Raw genomic sequence first — 19811 nt, forward strand, 5'->3', positions numbered from 1 at the left:
CAATCAGACACTAATGCATTCCAATCATGCAGTCAGTAGTGACGCTTTCCACCACAACACCGCTGCTTCAGAAACATCATGGCTGCCACAGAAATGCCTCTGCTGCACCGCTGATTGACTGACATTCTATCACTTCTGCCTCCGTGGATCTGGGGCTGAACGGTGGAGGGAGGATGGGGTGGGGTCTGGAGCCCAGCTCAACTTTTCTTTTCTTTTTTCCCCCCTAATCTGCCAGCCAGATGGGATCAAACACATCATTAGAACACAGGCAGTAAAGAGAGAGAGCTGCAGTACGACAGCAGGAGCGCTGTCAACGTAAAAGAAAATTACAGTCATTGGTCTTGATATGAATCAAAAAGCGCTTTGAAAGTCAACATGGGTGTAGATGTGCGTGAGGCGGATATTGCCTCTGCAGATTCAGATCAGAAAAGAGGAAATGACAGAGCCTTGATCAAGCTGAGCAGACATCAAAATTGCTCAGTACTGGTTCTGTGAGACACCGTTTTTTTCAATACATGAGAAAAATATGTACATATCAGACCAGCATCCCTCTTTTGTCTTCTCTCCTCTCTCATTAAATGCAAAGTTGGTAGGGAGTCTCTATGAATGCTTGGCTGCAGCTGAGGGAGAGGTAAGAGGCTGCATCTCATGTGCTTACCCAAGTGTGTGAGTGTGTGTGTGTGCGCGCGCGTGTTGTTTGTTTCTCGTGCATGGTTACATACAAATTTTTCACTTTCAGCATCCCATTGTTACTTAAGACTGGTTGTTTCCTGCTGTGGACCAGAGCCTCCCTCTCAAACCCTTTTATCAAATGGTTCCACCTGCTCATCTCATGCTTTGTGCAGTGAAGAGCGTCATCCACCATTTCCCAAGACTTCACTGTGTGCTTTGGCCAACTCTCACTCACTTTGTGCCCCTGTTGAGTCGCTGTTCAACGTCACGGCCTGCGTAGAGAAGATTGACGTTTGCCTGAAATCCATTCTCCACCTGCCTGCTTTACCCTTCTATCATCACAAGTTGACTCCGCTCAAAGTCTGTTTTGTCCTGCTGTGCACTGGCTCCTGAACACCCCTCCATCACCTTAGAGTTTGTCGAATAAGAGTTTATGTTTTGCAGAACAGGAAAAGAAGAGCAATGTTGGCTCCTGCTCTGAGATTGTCAGGGATTTTGTTACAAACGTGACATATTATGAAGGAGTTTCATTAAACTAATTTTGAATTTTTCTCTATGTGTAATGTTTCCAGGACTCTGAGGGTGTAGAAATCATGTTGGGAGTCTGTGCAAGTGGCCTACTCATCTACAGAGACCGGTTGCGGATCAACAGGTTCGCCTGGCCCAAAATCCTCAAGATCTCCTACAAGAGGAACAATTTCTACATCAAAATCCGTCCTGGCGAGGTGATGACACACTTCGTGATAAAAAATTAAAAAGATAAATAAAGTATATGAATTTATTTTTTAGGAGTGTACAGAGCTGATTTGCCCAGTAAGCCGCTCAGTCCATTTCTTACCCTTTGATTAGTGTGACACATCATTCTGTCACAGCAGTATCTTAAACTTTACTAGTGTCTCGGCAGCATTTTATAGATGCACAAGAACCCTAAAAGTGCTGCTGTTGATTGAAAAAAGTTTTTGAAGTTCTGAGCTTTCTGGGGATGAAGAGATTTATCCCTCTCTAAAATATTCTAATCCAATATGTCTGCACTGGCATCCCTCACTTGATATTTTTTTCAGGATACAGAGCAATTTAACTGTCAAACATCCTGTATTAACTGGCTTTGTTAAGTGTGTTCCTGTTTCACATGGGAAATATATGGGGATGGCATATCCCTTTTTATCTAATATTCAGTATTGAATATCTGAAATTTTTATGTACGCAACTGGCAAAACAACATACATTTATAGAAAAGGGATTAAAAACAAATAAATGACTGAAAGAGGTCAACGTTACATGTTGTGAATCTGACCACAGTTTTAATCTGTGTTGCAGTTTGAGCAGTTTGAAAGCACAATTGGTTTCAAGCTTCCAAACCACCGTGCTGCCAAAAGGCTCTGGAAGGTCTGCGTCGAACACCACACCTTCTTCAGGTAAGACAAAATAGAGGATTTCAACATAAATCTTGCAGAAAATGCAGCAGAGAGTGATGATTCAAAATCTGCCTTTGTAGCAAAGAGAGAGCATTTTTTCCTGCTGCTACCAAACAAAAGCCTCTTTTGTTTCCTACCCTCTTTGGTATCCTTTGATTAGAAGCGATCGCCACCGTGCCAGCCCTGTAAACACGCATTCACCAAAAACCACCTCAAATGATTTATTTGTAGTGAGAGATTGCTCAGTCTGTAAGTAGCTCTTGCCGTTTGGACAACACGCAGAGCTGCTTTGTTGCTGCTTTAAGCAAAAAATATTCTCCTGGGTTCTTTTGAGTAGCGGGTCAACTCCGAGGGCTCTCCGGGGAGTGTTCTAATTAGCAGGAGTACAAATTATTTTTTACAGCGCGTAGATTAAATCTGTGTTTTGTTTCTGGTTTGAATAATGTGAGCGTTTGTAACCGGCGACAGGCTCGTGTCCCCCGAGGCTCCTCCGAAGAAGTTCCTGAGCCTCGGCTCCAAGTTCCGCTACAGTGGCAGGACGCAGGCACAGACCCGCAGGGCCAGCTCTCAGATCATCCGACCAGCTCCGTTCTTTGAACGCTTCTCCAGCAAACGATACAACATGTCCCGCAGCTTAGATGGAGGTGAGGAGCAGTTTGTGTGTTTAGTGGCCACAAAGGCCACCAAATGTTGAAATTGATTTCAAACCAGGGCTTTTGTTTTTTTATCCAGTTTGTCATGAGCAGAACAATGATATTTCTTTCAAGCCCTGTTTATGTCACCTGCACAATGTAGTGTTTTTATAAATGTTCTTTTTTTCACTTTTGTTGCTTTAAAAAAACGATAGAAAAATGTGTTTTGTACGTGGAAGATGGCAACGCTAAAATGTCTGGCACACTTGCTGTTCAGTGACAAAGTCATAATGGATCCTATAACAACAATGTGCAGGAGCAAATCAAAATTTTTGATTTCAAATTTTACTCAGACCCTCGGTGTCTATAAAACATGACTGATTCGAGCCCATCGCATCCTCTTTTTTTTGTTTACAGCTCCCATCATGGAGAACCACGAGACTCTGATGAAGGACGGTGCCACTGACGGTGCGGCCAAAGTCATTGCCAAGGGAGACATTATCACCACGGTAACGACGGAGAAGAAAGCGGAGGAAGAGAAGGCGGAGCAGGAAGACGCTCGGATGGATGAAGCAGAAACGCCAGAGCCCACCGTCACGACACCGCTCCGACAAGACACAAAGGTAATCTACTCTCTACAGACGCCCTAAAACCTGCATTTAATTTAGATAAAAGAACCTTCCAGAGGCTTTGAAGGTTTTTTTTGCATTTGGTTCAAAGAGAGGTAACATATAAATGTCACTGGATTTTCAAAGAAACAGATCGCGTTTCTTAGAAGCTGCTGCGTCTCTTGCCATTTTAATCCTTTTTGGGATTTTAGTTTTGTTTTCTGTCTAATAAATTTAAATTTCTCAATAACTTAATGGCTGAAGAGAATTTCCTTGTTGCTTTCAGCTTTAACCCTCTGCAGTAGGCTAGGCCCAAGTGCTTTCATCTTGTGTGCGCTTTACTAATTAGCTTTTCTTTTCTTGTCCTTCCTTTGACCCTAAACTACACTCGTGTGTGCTCATGCGTATTCGCCCCCTCTCCCCATTACACGTCATCCCTTCGTTGACATTACCCTCCGTCAGTACTCCCCTTGTGTATACACGAACGACCCCCTCCGCTCTGAGCTCTCACTCCCCTCATCTCCCGTCTCATCAACCAAAGTACGGCGGAGGCGCAGGGAGAATGCACGAAAACGAGCCTCGTCGGTCAGTCCGGCAAAGAGCAGCAACGGGTGCCGCCGCCGGCAAGCCCACGCCGATCGCAAAGCAGCTTTGCTGAAGGAGCAGGCGCTGCTGCTCTCGGCCCGCAAGCAGAGGCTGGAGCAGGGCAAGAGCCGCGGCGGCACGCTCTTCTCCTTCTCCCTGCACCTGCCCGACCTGTCCTCCTTCCTGGATGAGGACGGCTACATCACCTTCCCCGATCTGACGGAGATGCGCTTCCTCCCCGAGTGTGCACAGAACTTCCTCCCCATTAAATCGCCTTCACTCATCCCCTGCTTCCTCTTCATCTTCTTCTTCCTGCTCTCCACTTCCTTCTCCGTCCCCTATGCCCTCACCCTGTCCTTCCCCCTGGCGCTGTGCCTCTGCTACCTGGAGCCCAAGGCAGCCTCCCTGACCGCCTGCATAGCCCAGGGCTACCATGACCATGACAGTTCAGAGGAAGAGGAGGTGTGTGTGTGTGTGTGCGTGCGCTTTTATGTTCCAGTACTTAGAAGTACTGTCCATGATAATCGTTAACCCCGTATCCTGTCGTGTAATCTCGCTCTGCTGTTTCACCAGTTCAGAGCCGACCTGGAGACCCTTTTGTGTCCCGGTGTCTGTCAGTTCTCCTACTTTCAGAACCTCATCTCTGCCCAGTCACACCCTCATCCCGTAGACTACATCCCCATCAACATCACAGAGATGAACCTGCAAGTCTCACCATCTCATATTTGATTGGCTGTATTTATGTCACCTTTATGAGAGGGTTAGAAAAAAACAGTGTCTTCTTCTCATCAGCGTGAAATATAAACCCTTTTTTGAAACTTTTTACCTTATCTGTGTCACTAACAAATCAGAATGAAATATCACGACAGTGCACAACAGTTAATCATGCAAATACTTAAATATTTAACTAAATGTTAATCATAATTTGGATATAAAGCAGTCACCTTCCGTCATTTAGTCACTAATCCCTCACCAAGCTTCATATTTAAAAAAATAGCTTGTGCCTAACCCATCTCAGTGTTATCATCTTCATTCATGGCTTTATAGAGTACAAAGTGACTGTGACAAGATCAACACCAGCTGCATGACAACATTCCCACATTAATATCAGCCTCCAGTCTCTCTGCACTGCTGCTCAAAGCAAAGCAGAACTAATTTAAATGGAAGCTCTGCCGAAAATGACTCTCAGCATTTCCACAAAGTAGCTTACTGTGGTTTGCCAAGATGCCAATACCCACTGGAATCACAGATCTGTGTAATGTAATGTAGTGTTTGCTGTGATGCAGAGAGACTGTGACACTCACCCACATCCGGATCACCTTCAGTGTCAACATGCATGGAGAGGAGGGGGGAGGGCCTGAAAGTCAGGTTACTGTTCGGCAAAAAGAAAATCGTCAAATCACATTTTTATCATCACGTGACAACACAGCAAATGCTTTATCTACCTGGACTGAATTTCATTAAATATATTTATATACCAGGATTCAGCCTTTTTCGAAACAAAGGCAAATTTAATAATATTTTTGCTTAAGTGTCAAAGTGACTGGCCGAAGGTTTCAACTTCCTCTGAGTCTGTTTTGCTTGCTTACTTTGCTTTTTATTTTTCATCTTTTGTGTCATTCTCCTGATGATCTTGTGTGTAGTGTTGTCTGATATTGGATTGTGAAGCTCACAGAAACAACCAGTGCATATCCATTTGTGTCATTTGTGGTTCTGAAGAATCTCTGTTAATGAGTCATGAATTTTTGGAGGATTTAAAAGCTGGGTCTCTTCTCATGTGATTATTTGTATTTTTTCCGCTTGCCACTTGGAATGGTTTCGGTCGGTTTGTGAAAGCAGACCGACAGCGAACAGACTGACTTTGCCTTTGATGGAGAGATGACTGCCACAGAGGTCTGTACATCAGGGAGAACTGTTACAGTTCAGGCATGAAAGACAAGCACAGACCAGGAAGAGAGAAAAAAAAGTGATGCTGGATCATAGTTGTAATGTGAAACGTACAGAAGAACTTGTGAACTTGAAGATCTGCATGTTATGCATGCATTGCATCCTGTTAACTTCTTTCCTTCTGTTTTTATATACATAAAATGAAAACTACACATACACATTCCTCCATCAATGTCTTTTCCAGTGGCATCAATGCAATTGACTGTTTGCCAAGCCCCGCCCCCCTGTAGTTACTGACTCTAATCCAAGTCTTCTATAGAATTTAAAATAGTGGCTCCTTGATTTCATACACTGGCAGACAAAATCAGGCTTCTCCTTTCTAGTCGGCAACCGTTTATTATTTTGCCGTTTGAAATTTGAAACGACGACTGCCGCCAGCAGATTTTATCAGCTGCAGTTTGCAGCCTAGTGACTCAAGCTGACTATACACCTGTCAAAAACCATAACTGGTTTGTAATGACATGGCAGATGGGTGTAGAAGGCCAGTGTTTTCAATCATTATCCATACTTTCAAACTGTTTGACTTTTAGAGTCAAACGTTTCAGGATGAGGACTAACCCATGTGTGGCACTTTCTCCAGTAACAATTGCTGGATAAGCGTCAAAGGACAGAGCTTAAACTCTAAGATCAGGAAATACTTAATGGTGGACGTTCTTGGTTGTTAAAGGGGCTTTATTTATTTTTTAGAGAACGCAAAGAAGCCAATTCCTTAAATCCAAATTGCTACTGTCAATTCATGCAGACTTAACATTATGATTATGTTATACAAAATCAAACGAGTTAGCTCAACTTGCTAATCTTTGACCAGACAAACTCGGTGACAACTCCATTCGTGTCTTGTCATAGTTGCTAAGCCGTGATCGGAGAAGTTTAGCAAACAGTCAATTCCCCTCGTCTCTCTGCTTGCCACACCCCTTGTTGCCCACTTTCTGTCCTTTGACTCTGTTTTCCCCGCTGCGACTCTTCTCTTTAACGGCTGCTCTCCTTCTCCTTGTCTCACACTCTTTGTTCTCTCCCTCTTTACGTGCCGTCAGTCGGAAGCAGAGGAGGACTCTGAGATGCGGACTCAGGTACACTGGGCTCACTTCATGGCCCCGCTCAGTGCATCACACCACCACCACCAGCAGATGCACTGAGCCTCACAGACATGAGTCATGAGTCACTTTTCGTCAACTCGCCCGCCCCGGCTTGCTTTCTGCTGCTGCTGCGGTTGTTGACACTATCACACCACACACCAGACTGACCATTCACTCCTGCCTGAATTCACTTCACAGATTGCTGCTGCTGCTGCAAAGCTGCCGCTGCTTCTGATCACACCATTCCAGTTCATTTCTCAAGTGCCACTGTGTCATTGACAGCCATGTCTGAGAAGTCAAAGCTCCCATCTCTCCTGACAAGAGTCTAAATTTAACGGGACAAAACAAACTCAACTGCGATTTCTCTCCCCTCTTCTCCTTCACAGTATAGTTTCATAAGACGAGTAAAAGGGGAGAACGTTTTTATCAAGCATAGTAACCTGATGCTAGAGGTTGGTAAGAAAACAATGCATGACTGAAATATGCACGCAGGTGATTTTGTTTTGAGGAATCCTCAACGATAACAGGTTCGATAAGATTAATGTCTAACCTGCGAGTGTCTCTGCCAGCATTAGGTGTCTCTGGAGTTCATGTGTGAACGGGAGTTATTACACATTTGCTGTGAACATCCAAATTCCTTTTTTTTGTGAGAAATAAAGCAACAGAAATGAAACCGATTAAAGTCGGTGTGTGTAGAGATCTTAACTTCTAATGAGATTTGGGAGTGTTGTGCTCGACTAAACCTTTTACTACTAAATCTGTGAACATGTGCATGACGCCATTTATTTTTTCATTGAGTTCAGCTGGTCCTAAATGCTCCGTTTGCATTTAAGTACAAGCCGCTGCTCTCGTAGTTGCAGCTGCCCCGTGGGTGGACATGTTGCTGTTGCGTTGCTGTTTGTGTGAGTTGTTGCACAGGAAGCCTGTGAACAAGAAACATAAGAATTATCAAGTGCATAATGCATCTGATTTAGGCCTGTGTTTACAATTTGGCTCCAGACCTTTTCAGAACTGCATTTTATGCCACTGACTTTTTTTGTAATTCATTGCATATGCACGCTACCATCCCGTACATAAAGCATGGCCAGTTGTTCCTTCCGCGCTGCTCCTCCCGTCCTCATACTATTTGTATCACGGTTGACCGGCTCCTGCAGGACACCGAGCCTCCGGCGGAGATGGTCAAGCACCAAACCAACATCAGTGAACTGAAGCGCTCCTTCCTGGAGACAGGCGGCAGCGCACAGGGCCTGACGGAGTGGGAGAAGCGACTCTCCTCGTCCCCTGTGCACTCACCCAGAGCGGATGAAGCACCCATGATAGAGCCCCTGGAGCCGCAGGATGTAAGCTGCAGTCCACAGCCGACTGAATGACGGCGTGTGTGTGTGTGTTAAGCGTGACATCACCAAGGAGATTTTTGTACAAACAAAGACATCAATCTGTGGAGTGATTGCGTAATGACTGCCAGTGCAGTAAATTCAGTACTCATAATGGGGCTAGGGTCGTTTCTTTTTTCTTTAATATCGCAATGAGTCTTGTGCAGTATATTTGTACTTCGAATGGTCTTAGTGCCCATTAAAGGAGAATGTGGGCACCTTGATAGAGGATATTAATTCATATAATCAAAGTAAAATAAAGTCGCACATTTAATCCTGTAAGTGTGTTTTCCTTTGCCGCTATCGTTTTGTCTTCAGTAGATCTCATCAACGGCTGATTATTAGCATATTAATTCATCTCAGTAATGGATGCTGAAGTCGTTAATCAGTAAGATATGGTTGTTCTCAGTGACAGTAGTTTTATGAGTTTCTCCTTTACTTGCGATCTGATGAACTCAGAAGTCTCTGAAGACTAATCACTGACATCAAACGCTTCCGATTCTGACTGACCGAACTCAAAAGAAGTGGATTCCTCTGGAGCAGTTTGGGACCCAGATCTTGTCCATTTGAATATGTACTCACGATGGTAATGTCCTGTCTCAATATGTGTGTGACATTTTATATTTTTTACTTCATCTGCAGGCTAAAGATGAGCCGCCTACTGGAGATGAGACAAAAGAGGAGGTGGAACCTAAAGCCACTGAGGTAAAAAAAAAAAAAAAAATTGAATCTATCACTCTAAAAAAAAAGTGTGTTTTTGTGATTGTGGTGCCGTTTGTTGCCCCTTTTGTATCGACTTCGCTCCAGACGTTTACGGACACAGAACATGGTTTGGTATTTTGGCTCTGACTGCTTCACATGTGCAGTAAAGTGAAGAGATTCCTCCGTTTATCCACTCTTCTTCTCATAACTCCAATATTAAATTCAAAGCTCAAAAGGTTGTTTGTTGTCCACTATGTTTGTGGTGGAAAAGTAAAGTATTTTATTATAATTATAGCTTTTTTTCGAACCAATATCTAATGTAATTTACCCCTGATATAAAGTCATTTAAATAAATGTACTGCCATAAATTTGCAGGTGTAAAGCCAAGCCATTTCCAAACAGTGTGTCTGTCCCAGTCCTTGTGGAGCTCATTTGAAGTGTGTGTCATTTAACATGAATTGTCTCTTAAGCTTTTTCCAGGTATTGGCTGTGTGTTGCGCTCTGTTTACTAACTTGACCGACCTGTGTACCAATAAGCCAAGTGTCTCCTCAGGCCGCAGGGTACCTGGTGAAATTGGTGGCGGATAGTATCGTAACGGATGGGGCCACGTCCTCAGGGCCTCACGGGATTAGCCTGTCAACCACTATGGATGACGACGTCTTCATGGACGCGGCCCTCCGGGAGGTGGAGGAGAAGACGCCCGACTCCCAGGACGAGAGGTTGGTGTTGAAGGTCAGCCCCGGAGCCGTCAGGCAGGAAGTGTCCCAGGCTATCAGCGACAAGAAAGGGACTCTAATTATCTTGAAGGAGGATAAAGTGGACGCCGAGGGCGACGAGCTGGGCGTTTTGAGTGAAAAAGAGGAGCCAGAAGTCCCCGGAGAGGCGGACGCTGAGAAGAATAAATTACTTTCCAGTTCCACAGAGAAAGAAACTATCGAAGAAGACGTTGCTGCCGTCATCGAAGCCCGAACGACAGTCGTCAAGACTCCGAGTTTGAAGATTGATGTAAAAGCCGATGACATCGCTCCGATTAAAGGCATTGACTCCACTAAAAAGGCCATGGCGTCGTGGATCTCCGAGGAGGCGATGACCTACGCGTCAGAGGTCCTCAGCGTGTCCACGAATGGAGTCGAAGAGATGAGGACTCCTGACGGTCTGCAGCACGAAGCAGAAATCTTCACCTTTGAAGAAGTCCAAGTTCAAACGTGCAGCCTCACTCAAAATTCAGTTTCCGAATCTTCCGCTACGTCCTTTGCCGTGGTACTGTATGAAAACTAAAAGCAACGACTCGGTATTGGCTGCCTCCCTCCATATCCCCTCCACCACCTGCAGCCTGCCCTCATTGCCTTCCCCTCCAGCAGCAGCAGCCAAACCAGTCTAACAAACGAGTGTAATCCAGCGCTGTGCATGGCTAACGGCACCTTAACCCCCGGCGTTTACTCTCACACCTGCTGAGCTGACGATTTTCTGTTGCAACCAACTGGCCGCTGCTTCTTTTTGATACCGTTTTGTGTTTGGTTTTTCTTTAGTTTGTTGACAGCTAAAACAGTCCTCCTTCCCTTAGCAGCTGGCTCCTTCAGCTGATAAGGGCGAAATGTTGTTGTTGGTTGTTTTTTTTACCATTTGGCTCAGCTGCACCATTCCTTCCTTCCTTTCTGTTTTTCAGTTTCCTGAAAGCGGTGACTTCATAGCCCTGGCTCAGTGCCACTACTGCAGCTTTTCCCCCTCCCACCTCATCCTCCAAAATCCCCTGCTGCCTCTTTAACTTGTCAGGGGGAGAAAAAAAAATGTATGGCTCTACCTGAAAAGAGATTTCATGTTGCTCAAAGAAAAAGTTTTCCAAAAGAGATTAGCTGAAATCAGCATTTTATAAAAGCAGATTTTCAGTTTGAAAAGTTGCGATTCGTTCGAATTGGCTTTAGTTTCAGCTTTATCGTGGTGCCCCATACATTCCATATTATCATTTACTTTACAGACTTTTTTTCATTTTTCCCACCCTCTCTCCCTTCCCTCTTTGTTTAGTGTTCTCTTTGTGACTTTTGACTGTCCTCTCTTTATTCTCTCTTTATCTCCGTCCGTCCATCCATCCTTCTGTCCCATCAGTCTACGCTGGGATGGGTTTCCTCCTCTCAAAAGGTGACCACTCCTCTCTGGTCTTCATAAATTACCTTTAAATATTTGTGCCTGTTTATATGTAGTGCTGTCAAGTTGAATATACTGAAATCTTCTAACCAACGAAACCATTTTCCTCTTATCAGGTTTGATGTGAAACTGCCCTATACCAGGTTTTGTTTTTGTCATCTTGATACAAAAGCATCATCTAATGGTACAATTGTCATCCACAGACATCAGCTGATCCAGAGCAGAAGGCTGCGATTGCCACGGAGACGGAGGCAGCGCCGGCCGAGTCAACAGGGCCAACGGTGAATATCCAGACCACAGAGGCTGCAAAGGCCGAACAAGTGCTCGCTACGTCAGAGCTTGCAGTTAGAACGGTGTCTGCAGAGGGAGAGTTGGGCTGTGTAACAATGTTACCCAAGGATAGTAGTGACAGTAGCTCAGCAGATTCACCGGCTGACTCAGTTAATTGTGAGAAATCTGTTATTGCTGGCTCTGCACCATCATCCTCAGAGCAACAGTGTGCGTCTGTGAAAGCAGAAGCGACGCCAGTAACAACAACGTTGGGGTTGGATGCAAGTCTCTCTGACAGCAGCGCCTTGCCAGAGTCGTCGGCGCTCAATTTAGAAGCAGAAAAAGGAAATAAGGAACCAATAGACGAGGAGGGAGAGGATGCAGGCGTTGAGGGGGAGTCGTCGGTGTCAGAAAATGAAAATATTGGTTTAACATTCACTGTAGCCCCGGCTTACATCAGAGATTGTGGAGAGGAAGAGAAGCTGTTATCAACGGAGGTGGAAGACAAAAAAGAGGAAGCAGCAGAGAGTTGTTTGGATGCTTTGGAAGATGAGTTGACAGATTTAAAATGGGCAAAGGAGAGAAAGCAGACAGAAGTAGGCAAGAGAGTCCAGTTCTCCCAGGAGGTGCAGTATTTCGAGGAAGAGGAGTTCCCCACAGAGTTGAAAGATGATATGGAGGAGGTGGATGAATGTTCACTGGCAGAAGATGAAGGACACAAGACAATTCCAGACATCCTGAAACCTTCGCCCTTTGAAAAAGAGAAATACTACTACGCACAGACGGACAGCTCCGAAGATGAACTGGAGAGGATGGAGGTGGACGAAGAGACGAACGCAGAGAAGACGTACGATGACGAAGAACTGAAATTGAAACTGGAAGAAGACAAAAAGACTTCAGAAGGGAGAGATGTGATGGAATCTGAGGGAGTTGCTAAAGAACTGGAGGAGGAGAAGGAAACAAGGGAAAACGACCAGATGTCCGGCCAGCACGAAGTGACTGGGACTGAACACCCTCCCACACAACACCCCCTCACCCCTTCATCTCCAGCCATGTCTCAGTTGGAGGTAACCCCCCCCGTGGCCCAAGCCTCAAGCCCTGTAACTTCACCTCCACCTTCCTTCTCCCGCTGACACAATCTGCCGCTAATAATCAAAGGGGCAAAACTCCACAGAACGCATGGACGTGCAACTCAACTTCCTGACTTAACCGTTTGTCACTGAGGCAGATCTGGGGTAACCTAAAAAATAATAATGTGGTGCACACTCGCTTGATCAGAACCTTGTGATTTGCACTTTCCAGTATCCTCTCCTTCACTGAATTCAGGTGGCTGTGATGCATGACTGCATGCCCATCGAGAGATTTCAGCCCCTACAATGAGTCTCTTTGGTTTTTATCCATTAGCATGCGGTATTTATGTGTCAATTTAATTTTATGTGCAACGTTGCGGTGCTATTTTTAAGAGCAGTTAACAGTGAACACCTGCAGCAATGTATTTCAGACATGACGTCTAATTTAACTGGAGCAGAAGGTTTTTGGTGCTGCTGTACTCTTTCTATATGCATATTTGTTTTATATATATATATATATATATATATATATATAAAAATATGTGTCTTTTGCCATCCAGAGTCTTGACAGCAGTGATGCTGGTACCAAAGAGATGCCTGTGGTCCACACAGAGACAAAAACCATCACCTATGAAGCTGCAGAGGTAAATATGAGCTAACTTTGATGTCACTACTTAATTTTAGGAGTTTGAATAAATAATTATTTCCTTTTGACCCTTGGGGGGGTTTGAAATGATCTGCAACCTCAACTCTGTCATCATCTTTTAAGCTGAGATATACACGCAGCAGATATACAGATCAGCATGAGCATTGATTTGCAGTCATTTGTGTCCACCCTCATGACTGTAAATCTGATGTTCCCTCACTTTTTTTAGCTGTGTTTTTATCTCCACCAACTCCTGAGGGAAATGTCATGCCTTTCATCCACTACGTTCACCAGCTTGTCTCTGTTGTTTGGTGATCAGGCAGGTAGTTTCCACTGCTCAGAGCTCTTTCGCTGGAAAGGGCTGCCTGCTGCAGCAGAAATTGGGCTGATGAGAGCAGTGAAACACGAAAGTTAAAATAAAAATAGTGAAGTGAAAGACTAAACCTCTGTAGGCCTGCGGTGACCTTGGTAATGACTTTTTTTTAAATTGATAGCTGCCCTGCTTTAGCCTGATTCAGCTCATTGTTTTGGTTTTACGGTTGTAAATAACCAAACGAGCTCTGATAAACGCACTGTACACGATCAAACTAGCTATTCAGATATTTACCCTCAGGAGATGGAATGAGAGTGAATGTTGGACTCCTCTCTCCCGTAGCCAAACAAAAAACCTCTCTGAACGTGTTTTTCCCGCATCACCAGGGTGAAACTAACGGTGACGCAGACCCCGGGGTGTTGCTGAGTGCTCAGACCATCACCTCGGAAACCACCAGCACTACAACAACCACACACATCACAAAGGTCAGCGTTCATCCGTCGTCCCTTTGGCCTTTTAGCACTCGAATCCTCAAACGTGCTTCAAGCGCCCGTGTGTCCGAGCCAAGACACAGCTGCAGAGTAGGAAGAGGAAGTTAACATATCTGACACATGCATCTTGCCTAAAATATTTGACAGTTGATTTTCTGTCAATCAAGTAATCAAATAATGTTTATTTTCACAGGCTATTCAAGCTATTTTATCAGCTCTATGTTTTATTACTTCCTGTTGCCTGATAAGCCGTTATTATTTCTATCATTTTAATGTTTGCTGGCGTATGTTTTCTGTGTATGAGCTGATGTTAGTGTCTTTCTGTTCTGTTGGTCAGACGGTGAAAGGAGGAGTATCGGAGACAAGAATCGAGAAGAGGATCGTCATCACGGGAGACTCAGACATCGACCACGATGAGGTTTTTAATTTTTCCTTCCGTTTTTCTTTTTCTTTTTTTTATCCACTATTATCATTATGTTTTCTTTGCCTTTAAAGTCGGTCGTTGAATTTGAACAATGACCGTGAATAAGTAAAATTCTCACCTTAGTGATTCTCCAGCACCTTAACTTGCCCTTGCAAAGCGCAGTACAGATATTCAGATTGGTTCAGCATGTGACATTTGAAACGAAACGGCATTAACTGGTGATGTGGCTTAACCGGAAGAATGGATACTGGAAATATGACAAAGTGTAACTAAAAATTGACTTCCCTGTTGGCACACTGACTCACAATACAAACTCCCGCTCCCTCCCGCCCCTCCCCGTTCTCTGTCTCCCCCTGGTGATCCCTTCTGGCACTGCACCCCCCATGTATAGGCTCTGGCTCAGGCCATAAAGGAGGCTAAAGAACAGCATCCTGACATGTCAGTGACCAAAGTAGTGGTTCATAAAGAAACAGAGATCACGCCAGAGGAGGGGGAGGACTGACCCAGGTAAGACAACGAGGCCCCAGTCCTAGTCCTGGTCCCCGGCGCTGTCCGGCGTAGTCTGGTGTAATCTAGTTGGACTGGGATTTTTTTTTTTCAAGCTGGTCTCCATTCTCAGGCATGCTGCTTTTCCCATTAGCACTTCTTGTCACCGGTACAGACAGCCCTGCTTCTGTAGCACTTACAGCTAATGCATCGTGCTGTTGTCATTCCAGCTCCACTCACTCTGCTGGGAAAAGGTCGGCCGGTGCGTGCGTGTACTCAGAGGATATTACAGTCTCAGCTCGCAAGGACACGAGGCTTAAAGCCCTGTACAGTAATGCTGCTGGCAGTCGCATGCGATCTCTCTTAATTTGGCTTCAACACTGCCCCCTGCTGGAAGGAAGCGCAACCCCCCCCCCCCCCCCCCCCCTTCTATTTTATGAGAGCTGCTGTAACACAGACCTCTCTCTCCTCTTGTAGACAAAATAAGAATCTAAATTGCAGACATGTGAAGGAAAGAAAATGTGGTGGAAAACTGGAGATCTTTTTTTTTTTTTTGTTCATCTGCCAAATACAGAAAAACAAGTTGTGTCGGCGCAGTTCCGCCTTCATGTCGTGCAATATTCTGTGAGACAACATCTCCATCCATTGTTGTGTCTACATTGTGTAGCCTCACAAAGGACAGCGAGTGGCAGCGACGAGCGATTAAATACCGGCTCGACCGGCTTCTGCATCTCTCACAGCGTCCGGTCTGCGCTGCAAACTGAATCTGATCTTATACACAGTTTATTCTTCTTTCAACTCATGAGCACTCATAGTTTAATTGGATTAGTCTTTTATTACCAATCCTGACAGTACAATGAGCTGAAACATAAAATGTGCATTTATGCCTGTTTTGTTTTGCATGAAAAACCAATGCTCATATACATGTAGCTTCAGGTTTTGACATGTACCATAGAAAGTGTTGTTTAATTAACATTTGAGATTAGATTAATGATTAATATCAGATTTTAAAAAACTTGTGTAACAATATTCTGCAAGTCGAAAGTCAACAAACTATCTTGTGGTTGACTTGAATAAAATGATGCAAAACAAATAATAGCCCTGCACCAAACAGCAGCTCATCTGTCGCAGTCTGAAGTGAAAGTATTCAAGCTGGGGGGTTATCACCAAAGTGTTTCTCTTATGTTTGGAACTATTTGTGATCTGCTGCTTCTCAGCTGCATTCTTCCCTTTTCTGTGTGGGGGGGAAGTAGGTCAGCGGTCCTCGTGGCAGCGATTCAAACCCATAAACTTCTCACACAAATGCAGCCATTTGTGTTCCGACATGTCCGCCGTCTGGGATTAATGTCGGGGCGTGGAGCTACGCAATGTGGAACCTTCTCATTTCACTGTCACCCCACAGCATGTCGTTTATATATCACCCCCCGCCACCTTTTCTCATAAGCATCATGTTTCCTTCTCTCTGTCTCCGGACTCCACTCATTGTCCAGTTTGTTCTGATTCATCCTTTGGCTCTAGAGCTTGTTATTTCATTAGCTGTCGACTGAAGCGATCCTAAGGTGACGGGTGTAGGATGAGCGAGCGTGCATGTGTGTACATGTGGGACGCACCAGATGGGAATGCTTGGCTTTGTTTCTGCAGCCTTTCCTCAGTCCTCTCTCTCTCTCTCTCTCTCTCTCTCTCTCTCTCTCTCTCTCTCTCTCTCTCTCTCTCTCTCTCTCTCTCTCTCTCTCTCTCTCTCTCTCTCTCTCTCTCTCTCTCTCTCTCTCTCTCTCTCTCTCTCTCTCTCTCTCTCTCTCTCTCTCTCTCTCTCTCTCTCTCTCTCTCTCTCTGTGCGTGCGTGCGTGCATTAGTGCGTGCGCACAGTCCTCTCTGTGCGTGCATTAGTGCGTGCATTAGTGCGTGCGTGCATTAGCGCGTGCGCACATCCTCTCTCTGTGTGTGCGTGCGTGCATTAGTGCGTGCGTGCGTGCGCACATCCTCTCTCTGTGTGTGCCTGCGTGCATTAGTGCGTGCGTGCATTAGTGCGTGCGTGCATTAGTGCGTGCGCACAGTCCTCTCTGTGTGTGCCTGCGTGCATCAGTGCGTGCGTGCATGCATGCGCACAGTCCTCTCTCTGTGTGAGTGCGTGACAGGGTGAGTGACAGAGTGAGTTGGTGTGTGCGTGCGAGTAGTTCTGTTAACTTAATACTAAATGTTTTCTCTGTGGTTTTTTGGACGCGTGTCTCTTTCCACTGTAGATACACACAGAATTGTGGCACCGAATCAGAAAGTCTCAGTTGCATTGTCGAGAGTCTTAAAGCAAAAATAAATTTAAAAAATTAAAAAACAACATCACAACTCTTCTCCAGTTTACCGTGCCTCATTCAACTTCATTCACCAAACATCACCTTCACTTCCTCAGCAAGTCAGAGGTTTTCTCTTGTTTCTTTTCATACAGTCCCTGGATCAGTCATGTACGAAGAAAATATATATAAATCACAATTAACAAAATGTCATTACACTTAATTTGAAATAAGTAACATAAATAAATACATCACGTATTCTGTAAGTACAATCCTTAATCAGTGACTTATATAATGCAATCAAAGCACTCATTATTCAGATTCATTTTTCATAACAGTAAATTCATATTCTTTCCACCAATTAATATTTATGAATAACCAACTGTATTTGACCTTAATATTAACATCCATAAACTAAATTTCTAGATTTCTGTGATTTGCGCTCAAATAAAATCAAGTAGACTGAAAAGAAAAGTTTAACCTTCTTAAATGACCTGATTTAGAAAAACAGACCCTCCCACTCTCCTTCTCTTTGATGAAGACGGTGTTTAAAGCGGGAGTCGTGTGCTGTGTTTCAAATCCAAAGTGGAATAAAATTCCAATTCAAAACCACATTGTGACGGAAAGATAAAGGTGGTTTTCAGTATTTGTCATTAACCGAGTCATTGATCGTCTTCACTCTTCACAGACTGTGAAATAGTTATGATTATTGATGAGGCCTGTAGCCAGAAAGTGCCCCAAGACGCCTGTGTGTATCTACATTGTGTATTTGTAGCCCAGTAGCCCCTCGCTGCATCTTTTCACGTGCGGGTGGGGGAAACTGCCATAAACTTTTACCGGTTTCATTTGCAGTCTGTGGCACTGAAGGTACAGATGGAATCAAATCTGCCGGACGTACTAACTGTTGTTTTGCTCTCGCTCTTCCAGGAGTAACACTGAGGGGCTGTTTTCTGTTCGACCTCCCGCAATCCAACATCCAGATCTCCTCCATATCACACCGGGACTCTTCAGAAGACCTCCTCATCCTCCGAATGCCGCTGCTCGCCGCTATATCGCAACCATCACCTGCGAAATAAACAAATGCATTTTGCATGAGAAAGGACGAAACGTTGCATTATCAAACAAACGGCAAGAATTAAAACAGGAAACCCGTACGATCTTTTAAAAAAAAAAAAAAAAAAGGTTCTCGATCCGTCTGCACGCCGAAATCCCTGTGTGTGTGTGTGTGTGTGCAGCGAGCAAAACCTTTTTGCTTTCACTGCCTTATGACTTTGATGCATTTTTATGATTCTTAAGAATAATTATTGTAGCAAAACCTTTTATTTATGAAATAAAGCCATCACTCCAGAAACTTTAAATCGCCATCGCTGTATATGTAGGAGAGCATACACTATTTAACCTTGCTATAGAAAGTGCCAACCTCATTTGCCAGCAAGCGTCGCCTCAACAACACCGATGATTTTTTTCCCCCGCGAGGTGCGTCACTGCAGCCCAGTACTGTACATATCAGAAGCTTTCCTAAGAAAATAGCAACTTATCTCTCTCTCTCTCTCTCTGTCGATTTCTGTCACGTCTACTTGAATTTTTTTCCTTTATGATCATTTCAGTATTTTTATTGTTTCTCATCAGCTGATTCCACCACTGAAGGTCTATTTTGGCGAACGCCAAGGAATCAAGATTTCTGTGGAAGAAATACGATTTTTATCATGTGCCTGTGCAGCCCGAGAATGTTTTCCAGGGTTTAGGTGAACGGCTGCAGCACGAGTCCCCGGGTTTGTGTGACCGTGAGGCAAAGGGCTCAGACTGCAGAGCTCTGCCCGAACCAAATGCAAAGCCAAAAGAGATCTGTCGACCCCCCCCCACCCCTGACCCACCCTCGACCTCATGGTCATGTCAGCTGTACACCTCCCTCTTCCGTTTCACTGTATCTGAATAACAACGTATCGTTCATGTGCAGCCATGTTTTCCCCTCCAAATGGTGAAATGAAAGTGGCAAATGCATTTCTTTCTTTTTTTTAAATTGGCTGCTTTCTTTTAAAATAATAAAAATGTGGATGACAGTACTCAAACTTGTGTCACCAGTGGATCTGTTGAGTGTTGATGTGCTAAAGGGCACTTCCTGTGAAAAATGCTGAGAGATCATTCAAATTATGTTGTTTTTTTCCAATTAATTGTTAGGAATAAGAAATAAAACACTTATTGTCCCAAAGATTCTATAGTTTTCATACAGTTATGGTATGTGACACTATGAACCCAGATTTAGGAAGGAGGAAGTAAGGTTAAATTAAATATTCTAAAATGATATTTTTCTAAATTTTCCCAATCGTTATTGAAAGGTTTGACTATAATCCTATCAACAAATGTTAAGCTATAGAGCAATAATAGAAAAAAACTAAAGTATCATTATATAATTGTTACGTGTGTGTGTATATTATAATTTTTTTTAATCTGAGTGGGTTTGATGTGTGAATTGCTGCTGATCTTTTATTCATTAAACCAAATGCTGTAAACACTTAATTGATGTGTTAATAGGAGCGAGGGCCCTCGGGCTGATGAACACGGGGTTTTTACTGCTGTGGGTGATTATGTTGAACGCACCGAGGCGTCTGAAGCCCCGCCCCGCTGGGTGTGTGCGTGTTTCCCACAGAGAGGCAGAAGGTGAGACGTCTCACT

The 19811-nt window shown here is 44.3% G+C and overlaps 1 protein-coding gene across 13 annotated transcripts in view; it reads left to right on the forward strand.

Moving 5' to 3' along the window:
• epb41l3b (erythrocyte membrane protein band 4.1-like 3b) overlaps positions 1 to 19207 on the forward strand; it is a 45165-nt gene extending 25958 nt beyond the window's left edge. For 5 of the 13 annotated variants that reach the window (XM_047331870.1, XM_047331874.1, XM_047331873.1 and 2 more), the window contains exons 9-25: positions 1245 to 1397; positions 1990 to 2087; positions 2556 to 2731; positions 3137 to 3342; positions 3790 to 4374; positions 5752 to 5805; positions 6894 to 6929; positions 8090 to 8275; positions 8951 to 9013; positions 9564 to 10271; positions 11115 to 11147; positions 11357 to 11434; positions 13054 to 13137; positions 13839 to 13937; positions 14281 to 14361; positions 14759 to 14874; positions 18066 to 19207. In XM_047331870.1, the coding sequence (XP_047187826.1) occupies positions 1245 to 1397; positions 1990 to 2087; positions 2556 to 2731; positions 3137 to 3342; positions 3790 to 4374; positions 5752 to 5805; positions 6894 to 6929; positions 8090 to 8275; positions 8951 to 9013; positions 9564 to 10271; positions 11115 to 11147; positions 11357 to 11434; positions 13054 to 13137; positions 13839 to 13937; positions 14281 to 14361; positions 14759 to 14869 (2751 nt within the window). In that variant the 3' untranslated portion in view covers positions 14870 to 14874; positions 18066 to 19207. Of the gene's footprint in view, positions 1 to 1244; positions 1398 to 1989; positions 2088 to 2555; positions 2732 to 3136; positions 3343 to 3789; positions 4375 to 5751; positions 5806 to 6893; positions 6930 to 7321; positions 7388 to 8089; positions 8276 to 8950; positions 9014 to 9563; positions 10272 to 11114; positions 11148 to 11356; positions 11435 to 13053; positions 13138 to 13838; positions 13938 to 14280; positions 14362 to 14758; positions 14875 to 18065 lie in introns of all 13 variants that reach the window. The other 8 variants (XM_047331871.1, XM_047331875.1, XM_047331879.1 and 5 more) reach the window with 8 other exon arrangements.
• Positions 19208 to 19811: the final 604 nt, after the last annotated feature.

Source organism: Scophthalmus maximus, chromosome 5, assembly GCF_022379125.1.
Source record: "Scophthalmus maximus strain ysfricsl-2021 chromosome 5, ASM2237912v1, whole genome shotgun sequence".
Classification (NCBI taxonomy): domain Eukaryota; kingdom Metazoa; phylum Chordata; class Actinopteri; order Pleuronectiformes; family Scophthalmidae; genus Scophthalmus; species Scophthalmus maximus.